This window comes from Schistocerca nitens, chromosome 6 (assembly GCF_023898315.1).
Source record: "Schistocerca nitens isolate TAMUIC-IGC-003100 chromosome 6, iqSchNite1.1, whole genome shotgun sequence".
Taxonomy (NCBI): domain Eukaryota; kingdom Metazoa; phylum Arthropoda; class Insecta; order Orthoptera; family Acrididae; genus Schistocerca; species Schistocerca nitens.
The window spans coordinates 701,685,165-701,700,715 of NC_064619.1; the positions used below are offsets into that span (position 1 = coordinate 701,685,165).

General features: G+C 46.4%; 1 protein-coding gene across 1 annotated transcript in view; it reads right to left on the bottom strand.

The window, feature by feature from the left end:
* The window catches only part of LOC126262430 (lysozyme-like), a 34,439-nt gene that overhangs the window by 10,268 nt on the left and 8,620 nt on the right, over window positions 1-15,551 (bottom strand). The window contains exons 3-4 of the mRNA XM_049959071.1: window positions 7,704-7,795; window positions 2,369-2,435 (exon numbers count right to left, since the gene is read on the bottom strand). Of these exons, the coding sequence (XP_049815028.1) occupies window positions 2,369-2,435; window positions 7,704-7,795 (159 nt within the window). The remainder of the gene's footprint in view (window positions 1-2,368; window positions 2,436-7,703; window positions 7,796-15,551) is intronic.

The following is a 15,551-nucleotide window of genomic DNA, read 5'->3' on the forward strand; positions in this document are numbered from 1 at the left end:
TCCTATTTTCCTATTCATTATTAAACCTACTCCTGCATTACCCCTATTTGACTTTGTGTTTATAACCCTGTAATCACCTGACCAGAAGTCTTGTTCCTCCTGCCACCGAACTTCACTAATTCCCACTATATCTAACTTTAACCTATCCATTTCCCTTTTCAAATTTTCTAACCTACCTGCCCGATTAAGGGACCTGACATTCCACGCTCCGATCCGTAGAATGCCAGTTTTCTTTCTCCTGATAACGACATCCTCTTGAGTAGTCCCCGCCCGGAGATCCGAATGGGGGACTATTTTACCTCCGGAATATTTTACCCAAGAGGATGCCATCATCATTTAATCATACAGTAAAGCTGCATGCCCTCGGGAAAAATTACGGCCGTAGTTTCCCCTTGCTTTCAGCCGTTCGCAGTACCAGCACAGCAAGGCCGTTTTGGTTATTGTTACAAGGCCAGATCAGTCAATCATCCAGACTGTTGCCCTTGCAACTACTGAAAAGGCTGCTGCCCCTCTTCAGGAACCACACGTTTGTCTGGCCTCTCAACAGATACCCCTCCGTTGTGGTTGTACCTACGGTACGGCTATCTGTATCGCTGAGGCACGCAAGCCTCCCCACCAACGGCAAGGTCCATGGTTCATGGGGGGCATCCTGTACCAAAATTCAAGTTAACACTTTCTACCTTGTTTAATTCTGAAGTCTGGCAAACGTTCCACATTTTTTTCCATTATATAATCTGATGAGCGCTTTGACTAACCCAAGTATGTCCATTTTGAAGGGGTTTACTATAATCATAAGCATTTGAAAATGGCTTCACATTCGGATCTGCGCAGTAGTAAAAGCAAAATACACTCCCGGAAATTGAAATAAGAACACCGTGAATTCATTGTCCCAGGAAGGGGAAACTTTATTGACACATTCCTGGGGTCAGATACATCACATGATCACACTGACAGAACAACAGGCACATAGACACAGGCAACAGAGCATGCACAATGTCGGCACTAGTACAGTGTATATCCACCTTTCGCAGCAATGCAGGCTGCTATTCTCCCATGGAGACGATCGTAGAGATGCTGGATGTAGTCCTGTGGAACGGCTTGCCATGCCATTTCCACCTGCAGCCTCAGTTGGACCAGCGTTCGTGCTGGACGTGCAGACCGCGTGAGACGACGCTTCATCCAGTCCCAAACATGCTCAATGGGGGACAGATCCGGAGATCTTGCTGGCCAGGGTAGTTGACTTACACCTTCTAGAGCACGTTGGGTGGCACGGGATACATGCGGACGTGCATTGTCCTGTTGGAACAGCAAGTTCCCTTGCCGGTCTAGGAATGGTAGAACGATGGGTTCGATGACGGTTTGGATGTACCGTGCACTATTCAGTGTCCCCTCGACGATCACCAGTGGTGTACGGCCAGTGTAGGAGATCGCTCCCCACACCATGATGCCGGGTGTTGGCCCTGTGTGCCTCGGTCGTATGCAGTCCTGATTGTGGCGCTCACCTGCACGGCGCCAAACACGCATACGACCATCATTGGCACCAAGGCAGAAGCGACTCTCATCGCTGAAGACGACACGTCTCCATTCGTCCCTCCATTCACGCCTGTCGCGACACCACTGGAGGCGGGCTGCACGATGTTGGGGCGTGAGCGGAAGACGGCCTAACGGTGTGCGGGACCGTAGCCCAGCTTCATGGAGACGGTTGCGAATGGTCCTCGCCGATACCCCAGGAGCAACAGTGTCCCTAATTTGCTGGGAAGTGGCGGTGCGGTCCCCTACGGCACTGCGTAGGATCCTACGGTGTTGGCGTGCATCCGTGCGTCGCTGCGGTCCGGTCCCAGGTCGACGGGCACGTGCACCTTCCGCCGACCACTGGCGACAACATCGATGTACTGTGGAGACCTCACGCCCCACGTGTTGAGCAATTCGGCGGTACGTCCACCCGGCCTCCCGCATGCCCACTATACGCCCTCGCTCAAAGTCCGTCAACTGCACATACGGTTCACGTCCACGCTGTCGCGGCATGCTACCAGTGTTAAAGACTGCGATGGAGCTCCGTATGCCACGGCAAACTGGCTGACACTGACGGCGGCGGTGCACAAATGCTGCGCAGCTAGCGCCATTCGACGGCCAACACCGCGGTTCCTGGTGTGTCCGCTGTGCCGTGCGTGTGATCATTGCTTGTACAGCCCTCTCGCAGTGTCCGGAGCAAGTATGGTGGGTCTGACACACCGGTGTCAATGTGTTCTTTTTTCCATTTCCAGGAGTGTAAGAAGCTTTTTCAGTCTGTCCAATGACAGTGTTACACAATGTTATTCAGCTAATCTACGAGAGTCAACGGACGTTAAACACACGCGTAAATGTTTACCTTTGCAAGCAACGTGACAGTCTCCCTCAGTACCGTTCCAGCTATCGCACCAGTAGCGGTTGTTGATCTGTGGACAAAACAGAAGTTACATATTTCAAAATAATGAATAGTAAAATGGTAATTGGAACTGGGAATAATGTGACACCGTTAGGAAATATGGTAAACGTACGAAAAATAAGTTAATCATGATCATCCTTCACCAAGTAACACGTTGCAATCACAGCGGATGTTTCAGTGCATTATATGCTGTGGAGGATCGTTACTACCGTTATATGACATTCCTGCATGGCTAACTAAGTGGGTGCAGTCAACGTATTTCTGCTCTTGCGTCGCAGGCTGCTGTGCGTGAGAGCAATTTCTGAGTGATAAACTAAGGCAATTTCCAGTTACGCTGCGATCCAAGAATGTATTGACAGTACGATTTTAGTAATTAGGCATATACGACAATGTTCGAAGCGGAAGAAATGCATTAATTTTCTGCCACGGTTGGGACTTTAGTCCGGGTTACAGAGCTGCAGGGACTACCCTAGTCCAATACCCTCCCTAACACTTCGAGTCACGTGTTCAGTGCAGATGATCTATAGATCTGATGTAATTAATCAAAATATCCACGGGTGTACTGCCGGTCTACAGTGTCCAACGGGCACAATATTTCGGCGATCAGACATGTCGCCATCATCAGGTGAACTGACGGACTGAGCTCCTGTGAACGTGCCGGCACGGAGATCCGTACGCTATGGCTGCTCAGAGGGAACTGCGTTCGGTCGCGGCGGCGGCCGATTTAAATACACTCCGCCCACGGCGCGCTCCCTCCGCCGTCCGCACTCCGCGCCACTGTCCCGCGGTGGAACAGATTGCGACGGCGTCTGAGATGACGTCGGTGTGATGGCTCTGTCCGCCGAGGTCGTCACACCTATACGTTTGCTCGATTTACTCTTGATTAACCCAATCGCTGGTTCCCAAGCCTTGCTAAGATTATAGCCGCAGTCACGGTCGATTGGGTTAATCAAGAGTAAATCGAGCAAACGTGTACTTGTGACGACCACGGCGGACAGAGCCATCACACCGACGTCATCTCAGACGCCGTCGCAATCTGTTCCACCGCGCGACCGTGGCGCGGGGCGCGGACAGCGGAGGGAGCACGCCGAGGGCGGAGGGTATTTAAATCGGCCGCCGCCGCGACCGAACCCAGCCCCCACCCTCACCTACCTTGGCCTCACCATTGACCGTCACCTCACCTGGATACCTCATCTCCGCTCCATCCAATCCAAAGCCCGCAACCGCCTCCGACTCCTCAAACTCCTCTCTGGCCGGACATGGGGTTTGCACCCCTCTACCATCCTCCACACAAATCCTTAATCCGTCCCATCCTTTGTTATGCCAGTCCCGCCTGGATATCTGCTCCCAACAAATTCTATCATTCCCTCCAGATCCTTGAGCGTCATGCACTCCGCCTCGCCTTCCGTATCCGCCTCCCGTCCCCCACGCGGATCCTCTATGATCTCATTCCTTTCCCCCATCTGCTCCTATTCCTTTAACATATCCGCATCCTCTACACCTCCCGCCGTCTTGAACCCCCTCACCCCCTGGTTGCTCCTCTCCTCTCCCATACCTGCCCCCTGCCACGTCTTCACCGTTGTGTCCCCCCTACCCTCCATCTCTACACCCTCCATCTCCTTTCCCAAGGTGGCTTCCGTCAACTCCCCCTCCCGGATGATGCCCTCTCTCCCTCCATTTATCCTTCCTATAAACTCTGATCCTCACTCCCCCTCCTTTCCTCTGTCCTTTCCCTGGGCTCCCTCTCAGCCCCTTCCGTCCTGTTTTCTCCCCCCCTGTCCTTTTGTATTCCCCTCCTCTGCCTACCCCACTCCCTGTCGCGTCTGCCCCCCACCCCTCTTCTGGGTCCTCATCCTCCATCAGCTCCTTTCCCGGTTCCCCCCTTCGCTTTTACTCTCCTTTCCTCCCCTTTTTTTTTGTTTTCCCATCTTCTGTCCAGTTTCCCCCCACCTGCTCTCGACTGTGGTGTCACATTTGCCAACTTTTTAGTGCAGTGTTCCAGTGACTATTCAGTGTTGTTTGTCTTTCTCGTGTTGCGAACAGAAACCATGCTGTCGCTAGGTGTGAATTTTATGTCTTTTGCGAACAGAATCCAGACTGTCGCCGTGTTTTTTTAATTGTCTATTGTTTTCCCTGTCTGCTTCGTATGTATTTTTATTAGATCATCATCCCTCTGTTGTTGTTTTAAGTTCCACGATTTCTTTTCGCCTTGTTACTCTCTAAGTCTCCGATTTTATCGCCTGTTTTGTTATTATTTGTTCTCTTGATCTTTGTCACAAAATCTGTCGGCTGAAGAGCGGCATACTAAGCTGCTGCCAGCCCGCCCCCTTCGGGGGGAATTGAAATTCAATAAAGGAAAAAAAAAAAGACCGAACCCAGTTCCCTCTGAGCAGCCATAGCGTACGGATCTCCGTGCCGGCACGTTCACAGGAGCTCAGTCCGTCAGTTCACCTGATGGCGACATGTATGATCGCCGAAATATTGTGCCCGTTGGACACTGTAGACCGGCAGTACACCCGTGGATATTTTGATCATCAAATACGCCGGGAGAAACTCAAGAATCACTGATGTAATTAAGTTTTCCTTCAGACATAAGAGTCAACTTTATCTATGATAATGATAGAAGCTGAAGAAATAAAATTAGTGCTAGTTGCGGGATAGATTAATACTTCGATCCATCACGTTGTTGAAGGTAGTGTGTGCTGCAATCGTCTCCAGGGTTGCGTTCTTTGGCGAGCAGTTGGGATCTTACCCACCTGTGTGTAGTAGTACATTCCCTTCCGTCTCCACCCCTGCTCCAATAACATTGTAGACGACACAACCAGCGGTTCCACAGTTACAGCCAGTGAGCGTAGTAACATTCACGCAACTCTCACAGATGCCACCTGGTTTCTGTACCAACCAAGCGCCTCTGCCAGAACTATTTCTTTTTAGCTCTTTTAGACTGTCAGTTCAGTTCATAGAGGTAACTGTGCCTCCTAAGAACTTCTTGGTCGTATCTGTTCCAGAGCTCTTAAGTCAGTGGTCTTTCAACTTCTTTGATCAAGAGCCATTAATGAAAATGTGGGGAGGTATCTTGGGCTACATATCAAGCAATGTAATTTTACAGAATGAGATTTTCACTCTGCAGCGTAGTGTCCGCTGATACGAAACTTCCTGGCAGATTAAAACAGTTTTAATCTGCCAGGAAGTTTCATATCAGCGGACACTCCGCTGCAGAGTGAAAATCTCATTCTGGAAACATGCCCCAGGCTGTGGCTAAGCCATGTCTCCGCAGTATCCTTTCTTTCAGGAGTGTTAGTTCTGCAAGTTTCGCAGGAGAGGTTCTGTAAAATTGCAAGGTAGGAGAAGAGATACTGGCAGAAGTAAAACTGAGGACGGGGCGTGAGTCGTGCTTCGGTAGCTCAGATGGTAGAGCACTTGCTCGCGAAAGGCAAAGGTCCTGAGTTCGAGTCTCGGTCGGGCGCACAGTTTTAATCTGCCAGGAAGTTTCAATGTAATTTTAGCTAGTAAGCTTCATAAGACTTCTCAGCAGACTACCTACACTAAGTAAGCGATGAGTTGGTACTGATCGTTAGAAGTGTACAACCAATCCCAACATTTTGTGTCCGCTGTTCTGTGTTTGAGCCTGCTGCAGTCTTCTGCGACCCGGAAGTTTTGACACTGCTACTGCTTGATTGAGTAGTGGTGTGTTGACTGTGTGAGCGGGTTTTTTATTGATTGATACCAGTAACTGAACTTACGTTTAAATGCATTATACAGTAGGAGGCATCATATATATGTATTTAATGTTTTGAATGGCTTTTCTTTTCCTCATTGCGTTGTATTACTACGGCTTTAATTTAACGTTGCTTCTATACGGAACTATCGCATTTGAAGATAATCTCTGTAAAGCGCACTCACAAATCCATTTTAATTCAGTGTCAGAATTAATACCATAGCAGATGATCAGTATGAGTTGTCATGCCAGTGAATCGTCAGTACTGGAAGACAATAAAACATCCCCTCTCACATCCTCTAAACTCGCAGTGGCCACCTACTTACGCCTCTCTGAGGTAAGTGGCCTGCTTTACTTAGCTCACATTAAAATTAATCACATCTTAAAATATTGTCTCTAATTTTGTTTCGTACCGAGCAGGAAAACTGCGCTTAACAAGCTCCTAGTACTAAAATGCGTATTTGCATTCGGCTGTACGAGCATTCTGACGTAAGTACGATCTAATAACGTTGACACGTTTCCAAAACCAAATTGGACAAAACACATAAATTATCTTTTCAGTGCTTTCCAACAGGGTTCCTTACATCGTAGGACGAAGTCCTCCTTGATCACAATGAACTATTCAAAGTCTTTTCATTTTGAGACACTTCTGCTAAGTTTATGTAAATGGTGACTTCTTCCTAATCCCTACATTTATTTTCTTAATGCTTCAATATTCACGGTACGTAGCATCACCACTCGCTGTTTATAAAAACTCCGCAAACTTATCTTTTTCGGTACTTGTTACTTAAATCCCAAATCGCTTGTGAAATCTATTCAGATAAACGACTGTGTTTCTTTGAAAATACAACAGATTTGAGGGTGGCTTCAGGAAGTGGGTCCAAGCGTAACATGGTCATTGAGATGGTTCCTGCAATTTGAGTTCGGGACTCTGGGGAATACTCTGTGTAAACAGTTTAACCATATTTAACCTACAAATATTTAAATGCCCTCATCCATCAAGAATATTATTTCTTGTTCGTAAAAAGTATTCCCCCTGTGCGGTAAGTAGTATGCGTGAGGTGTCCTTTTCTGCTTCCACACTGTAATAGTGTTTTGGTCTCAATAACTTAGCAAACTGTAGGAGGCCAAATAAGATGTTCGTACTTCGGTTAAACTGGTTTGACCTGCATCAAAAGAAGACAACCGTTACAGGGAAAATCATTCCTCCATGTTTACTAGCATAAACCTGTAATTCTTTACATATTTGAAGGAATCTAGTATTCTGAAATCAACATTACAAAAATGGTATTTTATTGGCATAGCTTCATGGAAACAAATATGATGCTTACTTTGGAACGCTAGTCTGCGGCGCTCCAGATTTTATCGTGGAGTTAGTGGGGAGACAGGTTTGGAAGGTAAAAATTATTTTTATTTACCACATCGACCGAACACCAATTTTTTTCAATGTAATGTTGAATTGTACAGTGACAGACGCGTCTGTTTGGTGTCAATACTTCTGCTGTCTTGCTCCACCTCGGCAAAGCCCACACGAGAGAAGCCCACATTCCGCCATCTTACCTGGAAAAGTCCGAAGTCCTGGCTGCCATTGCTGTTGAGGGTACCCAGTGCTGACGTGTTGCGGGCGCTTTCGTTCTCCACCAGGCACACCCCTGCAAACAAACGCTTTTATCAGAGAAAAGAACGTGAAAACCACCTGCCTCCTGTACTCTGCCTTTTCCCTATACTGCCAGCAGCCTCAGAGCCAAATAACTGTTGATATGGACTAACAATGGTCAGTATTCGTTAGCTGAATCTTTAAACTGTTTTGATAATACATTAAATAAACCAAACAGTCAGTTTACACTGAGTGGGCATACTGCCACAGGGGAACACAGTGGCCGTCTACTAATCTTTTTTAAATAATATACACTCCTGGAAATTGAAATAAGAACACCGTGAATTCATTGTCCCAGGAAGGGGAAACTTTATTGACACATTCCTGGGGTCAGATACATCACATGATCACACTGACAGAACCACAGGCACATAGACACAGGCAACAGAGCATGCACAATGTCGGCACTAGTACAGTGTATATCCACCTTTCGCAGCAATGCAGGCTGCTATTCTCCCATGGAGACGATCGTAGAGATGCTGGATGTAGTCCTGTGGAACGGCTTGCCATGCCATTTCCACCTGGCGCCTCAGTTGGACCAGCGTTCGTGCTGGACGTGCAGACCGCGTGAGACGACGCTTCATCCAGTCCCAAACATGCTCAATGGGGGACAGGTCCGGAGATCTTGCTGGCCAGGGTAGTTGACGTACACCTTCTAGAGCACGTTGGGTGGCACGGGATACATGCGGACGTGCACTGTCCTGTTGGAACAGCAAGTTCCCTTGCCGGTCTAGGAATGGTAGAACGATGGGTTCGATGACGGTTTGGATGTACCGTGCACTATTCAGTGTCCCCTCGACGATCACCAGTGGTGTACGGCCAGTGTAGGAGATCGCTCCCCACACCATGATGCCAGGTGTTGGCGCTGTGTGCCTCGGTCGTATGCAGTCCCGATTGTGGCGCTCACCTGCACGGCGCCAAACACGCATACGACCATCATTGGCACCAAGGCAGAAGCGGCTCTCATCGCTGAAGACGACACGTCTCCATTCGTCCCTCCATTCACGCCTGTCGCGACACCACTGGAGGCGGGCTGCACGATGTTGGGACGTGAGCGGAAGACGCCCTAACGGTGTGCGGGACCGTAGCCCAGCTTCATGGAGACGGTTGCGAATGGTCCTCGCCGATACCCCAGGAGCAACAGTGTCCCTAATTTGCTGGGAAGTGGCGGTGCGGTCCCCTACGGCACTGCGTAGGATCCTACGGTCTTGGCGTGCATCCGTGCGTCGCTGCGGTCCGGTCCCAGGTCGACGGGCACGTGCACCTTCCGCCGACCACTGGCGACAACATCGATGTACTGTGGAGACCTCACGCCCCACGTGTTGAGCAATTCGGCGGTACGTCCACCCGGCCTCCCGCATGCCCACTATACGCCTTCGCTCAAAGTCCGTCAACTGCACATACGGTTCACGTCCACGCTGTCGCGGCATGCTACCAGTGTTAAAGACTGCGATGGAGCTCCGTATGCCACGGCAAACTGGCTGACACTGACGGCGGCGGCGCACAAATGCTGCGCAGCTAGCGCCATTCGACGGCCAACACCGCGGTTCCTGGTGTGTCCGCTGTGCCGTGCGTGTGATCATTGCTTGTACAGCCCTCTCGCAGTGTCCGGAGCAAGTATGGTGGGTCTGACACACCGGTGTCAATGTGTTCTTTTTTCCATTTCCAGGAGTGTATATTTCTGGAGAGCACCTGTGTTCTAGGGGCAGCGTGTGACTACTAATCAAAAAGTTCCCGGTCCGGAGCTCTAACCACGTCATCGCTTAAACTTTGAATAAAAATCATTTCCGGCATATTAAGTACCCCTCACTCTCTGCCAACGGCGTAGAGGGCGGAAGAGCGGACAGAGGTTCAGCGCACTATTGCCCTTGGGGTGGGAGACTGCACGAAGAGACGGAAGAACCAGCAATGATCAGTGAGACGAGGATGCTGAAGGCAATGGACACCACTGCATTAAAGGCTCGTAATGTGTATCCACAGGACATGTGTCAATTTAAGAAGTGTCAGCCTCCATGCTGGAGAAATATTCCGGACTAGTCACCATTCGGATCTCGGGAGGGGATTGCCAAGGGGGAGCTGACCATGAGGAAAAGATTGAATAGCCAGCGATATAATAACTTTCTACAAGGGGAAATGCAAAGTACCAGTCTAGATATTGGGGGGTGGGGTGTGAAATGGAAAGACGACATGATTTTCTGGTCAGATGACTATAGGGTTGTATTAACAGCAGCAGAAAATGTTATAACGGGAGTAGGATTCCTTATTAATAAGAAGGTAGGGTAGAGAGGATTACTATGAATGGTTCAGTGATACGGTTGTTATCAGAATCGACATCAAACCAACACCGGCTACAATAGTTTAGTACATATGCCGACGTCGCAAGCAGGAGGTAGAGAGAGAGAGAGAGAGAGAGAGAGAGAGAGAGAGAGAGAGAGAGAGAGAGAAAGAGAAAGAGAAAGAGAAAGAGAGAGAGAGAAATAGAAAGAGAGAGAAAGAGAGAGAGAGAGAAAGAGAGAGAAAGAGAGAGAAAGAGAGAGAGAGAGAGAGAGAGAAAGAGAGAGAAAGAGAGAGAAAGAGAGAGAAAGAGAGAGAAAGAGAAAGAGAGAGAGAGAGAGAATACGAGGATATTGAAGGGGTAATGCAGTATGTACAGGGAGATAGCCTATTAGTCGTGGGTGTGGGTGACTGGAATGCAGTCGCAGCGGAAGGAGTAGAAGAAAGGATTAAGGGGGAATATGGACGTGGCAGTAGGAATGGGGGAGAGGAGTAATAATAATAGAGTTCTGTGATAAATTTCAGATAGTAATAGCTAATGGCTCTGAGCACTATGGGACTTAACATCTTAGGTCATCAGTCCCCTAGAACTTAGAACTACTTAAACCTAACTAACCTAAGGACATCACACACATCCATGCCCGAGGCAGGATTCGAACCTGCGACCGTAGCAGTCCCGCGGTTCCGGACTGCAGCGCCTAGAACCGCATGACCACCGCGGCCGGCAGTAATAGCTAATACCTTGTTCATGGACCATAAGAGGAGGTGGTTCGCTTTGAAAAAGGCCAGAAGCTATTGGAAGATTTCAGTTAGAAATGTCAGGCAGAGATTTCTAAATCAGGTATTGGATCCTAAGGTGTACCCGAGAGCAGATACAAATTCAGATCACAATTTAGTAATGAAGATTAGGCTGACATTTAAGAGACTACTCAGGAATTGTGCAAAGAAGTGGAATACGGAAACGCTAAGGAAAGAAGATACACGCTTGAAGTTCTGAGGCTATAGATACTGTGATAGCTCAGCAGGACATTAAGTTAAAAGGAATGGACATCTCTAAAAAGACGTCTGAAAGTAAAACATAGGAAATAGGACGATAACTGCGAACAAATCATGGATAACAGAAGAAATACTTCGGTTGATCAACGAAAGAAGGAAGCACAAAAATGTTGAGAGAAATTCAGGAATACGGAAATACAAGTCGCTGAGGAATGACATAAGAAGTGCAGGGAAGCTAAGGCTATATGGTTCCAACAAAATGTTAAGAAATCGGGAATGAAGTGATTGTTAGAACGACTGGCTCAGCATATAGGGAACTCAAAATTAAAATTAAAGCAAAGGTGGTAACATTAAGAGTGCAATGATAATTCCCCTGTTAAATACAGAGGAGAGGGCGGAAAAATGGAAAGAGGACATTGCTTCCACGAGGACGACGATTTGTCGACGTAATAGAAGAAACAGGTGTCGATAGGGCTGAGACAGGGGATCCAGTAATAGAATTTTAAAGACGTTTGGAGGAGCTACGACAAGGCAGAAGGGATAGAAAATATTCATCGTAATTTTTTAAAATCACTGGGGGAAGTGGCAAGAAAACAATTCACATTGGTATGTAGACTTTAAGACTGGCGATATACCATCAGACTTTCGGGAAACTCATCCACACAATTCCGAGATGACAAGAGCCGACAGGTGCGAGATTTATCGCACAATCACCTTTACAACTCATGCACCCAACTTGCTGAAAAGATAATAAACAGAAGAACGGAAAAGAAAATATACGGTCTGTTATACGATCAATTTGGCTTTACCAGACAACAAAGAGGTAGTTCTGACGTTGCGGCTGAGAATGGAAGCAAGACTGAAGAAAAACCAGGACACGTTCATACGATTTTTCGACCTGGAAAAACTTTCGACAATGTGAAATCTACAAGATGTTCGGAATCTTGAGAAAAGCAAGGATAAGCTAAGGGGAAAGACAGGTAATGTATAACGTGTCCAAGAGCCAAGAGGGAACAGTAAGAGCGGCGGGACCAAGAACGAAATGCTGAGGTTAAGAAGGGCGTAAGACAGATGTAGTCTTTCGCCCCTGCTGTTAAGTCTATGCATCGAAGAGGCGGTGACAAACAGGAGAAAGAGCCAAATGCAGGTTTCAAATTCAGGGTGAAAGAATATCAATGATTAGATTCGTTATGACATTGCTATCCTCGGTGAAAGTGAAGAATTGCAGGATCTATTGAATGAAATGGATATTCCAATTGGTACAAAATTTGGATTGAGAGTAAATCTAAGAAACACTAATGTAATGAGAAATAACAGAAATGATAACAACGAGAAATTTAACAACAGAATTGGTGATCGGGAAGTAGACGAAGTGAAGAAAGGCAGCAAAATAAAAAGACGGACGGAGGAAGGAAGACATAAGCGAACTAGCACTGGCAAAAACGGCATTCATGGCCAAGAGAAATCTAGTATGAAACATAGGCCTTAATTTGAGGAACAAATTTCTGAGAACGTACGAATCGGGCACAGCATTGTATGTTAGTGGTACATGGACTGTGGAAAATACAGAGGAGAATGTAAGTGTTAGGGATGTGGTGCAACAAAACTTTGAAAATTAGGTGTATTGATAAGGTCTGGTATATTGAGATTCTCTGTAGAAACAGTGATGAAGGGAGTGTATAGAGAACACTGGCAAGCAGAGACAGGATGGTAGGTCATCTTTTAGGGCATCAGGGAGTGGAAGCTGTAGAGGGTTAGAACCTCAGATGACGACAGAGTGGAACACATCCAGCAAATATTTGAAGACGTAGGGTGCAAGTGCTAATCTCCAAATGATGGCACAAGACAGGAATCCGTGGCGGGTCTTGTCAAATTAGTCAGGAGAATAAGTCTCTTAATTACTAACAATATATTTCAGCTTCTGGTTATACTAGTGGTATTATAGGTTGGGTCTCTTTACCACGAGACCGACTGATTATTTGAGCACGCTACGTAGTAGCTCGTAAACAGACTCGACCCTCTTCTGTTTACGAGTTTCCATCTAACGTGTTCAAATAATCAGACTGTCTTTGTAATGCGAACAAACTTAAAGATATCGCTTGTATCAAAATACAAGGAAGAACTGTTTCTACATAACGGATAGGCCGAAGTCCGTCACTATAGGCCACCTAACAAATGTGGATAAAATAACATCTTGCCAGCTACTTAGAAATATCCATGAATATAAGAAGTGCTAAATTAACATGCTGAAAATTCCATTAGCCATTAAATTTCATTGTCTCCGCAAAATTGCTACCAAGTTATATAAAGGCAAAAACTAATAGTTGTAAATCAGTTTCAGTGCACATGCAAAGTTACTAATTTAGCTGTTAGGATAAATGTGAAACTTTACCAAACAAATTATTGCTCGAGAATTAGATAAAAATAAAGTAAATAACCTGAAAATCAGTCACTAAATGCTCTTTGAATTTTCAGCTCACAAAGGTTTGTGATTAAAGGTAGATTTTTGTAACGTTCTGTAAAATATGTTATTGTGTAAATTTTTTCCGTAGTATTACTGCAAGTGCAACTTTTGCAATAGCGATTCGAAAGTCTGATTTGGACACCTCTGTACCAGCTGTCTGACAGTTGTTGTTGTTGTTGTTGTTGTTGTTGTCTTCAGTCGTGAGACGGCTTTGATGCAGCTCTCCATGCTACCCTATCCTGTGCAAGCTTCTTCATCTCCCAGTACTTATTGCAACCTGCATCCTTCTGAATCTGCTTAGTGTGTTCATCTCTTGGTCTCCCTCCACGAATTTTACCCTCCACGCTGCCCTCCAATACTAAATTTGTGATCCCTTGATGCCTCAGAACATGTCCTACCAACCGGTCCCTCCTTGTCAAGTTGAGCCACAAACTCCTCTTCTCCCCAATTCTATTCAATACCTCCTCATTAGTTATGTGATCTACCCATCTAATCTTCAGTATTCTTCTATAGCACCACATTTCGAAAGCTTCTATTCTCTTCTTGTCCAAACTATTTACCATCGATGTTTCACTTTCATACATGGCTACACTCCATGCAAATACTTTCAGAAACTTCTTCCTGACACTTAAATCTATACTCGATGTTAACAAATTTCTCTTCTTCAGAAACGCTTTCCTTGCCATTGCCAGTCTACGTCTTATAACCTCTCTACTTCGAACATCATCAGTTATTTTGCTCCCCAAATAGGAAAACTCCTTTACTACTTTAAGCGTCTCATTTCCTAATCTAATTCCCTCAGCATCACCCGACTTAATTCGACTACATTCCATTATCCTCGTTCTGCTTTTGTTGATGTTCATCTTATATCCTCCTTTCAAGACACTGTCCATTCTGTTCAGCTCCTCTTCCAAATCCTTTGCTGTCTCTGACAGAATTACGATGTCATCGGCGAACCTCAAAGTTTTTATTTCTTCTCCATGGATTTTAATACCTACTCAGAATTTTTCTTTTGTTTCCTTTACTGCTTGCTCAATATACAGATTGAATAACATCGGGGAGAGGCCACAACCCTGTCTCACTCCCTTCGCAAGCACTGCTTCCCTTTCATGCCCCTTGACTCATAACTGCCATCCGGTTTCTGTACAAACTGCAAATAGTCTTTCGCTCCCTGTATTTTATCCCTGCCACCTTTAGAATTTGAAAGTGCTGTGGACTGGCAAGACAGCCAATCCACTATGACGGGAAGCCGAAAGGCACGCGTTTAAGCTCACGCAGGCTGGCGTGAGGTCTGGAACAGGACAATGTCTTGAGACTAGCAAAAAAGGTACGTAGCTTCTGGAATACTTTAATCCATAATTGGTGAACATCACTCTTGATGATATATGAATTACAAGATCGATAGCAACTGATAATGGCGCCTTGCTAGGGCGTAGCAAATGACGTAGCTGAAAGCTATGCTAACTATAGTCTCGGCAAATGAGAGCGTATTTTGTCAGTGAACCATCGCTAGCAAAGTCGGCTGTACAACTGGGGCGAGTGCTAGATAGTCTCTCTAGACCTGCAGTGTGGCGGCGCTCGGTCTGCAATCACTGACAGTGGCGACACGCGGGTCCGACGTATACTAACGGACCGCGGCCGATTTAAAGGCTACCACCTAGCAAGTGTGGTGTCTGGCGGTGACACCACAGAAAGAGTATTCCAGTCAACATTGTCAAAAGCTTTCTCTAAGTCTACAAATGCTAGAAACGTATGTTTGCCTTTCCTTAATCTTTCTTCTAAGATAAGTGGTAAGGTCATTATTGCTTCATGTGTTGCAACATTTCTACGGAATCCAAACTGATCTTCCCCGAGGTCGACCTCTACCAGTTTTTACATTCGTCAGTAAAGAATTCGCGTTAGTATTTTGCAGCTGTGACTTATTAAACTGATAGTTCGGTAATTTTTACATCTGTCACCACCTGCTTTTTTTGGGATTGGAACTATTATATTCTTCTTGAAGTCTGAGGGTATTTCG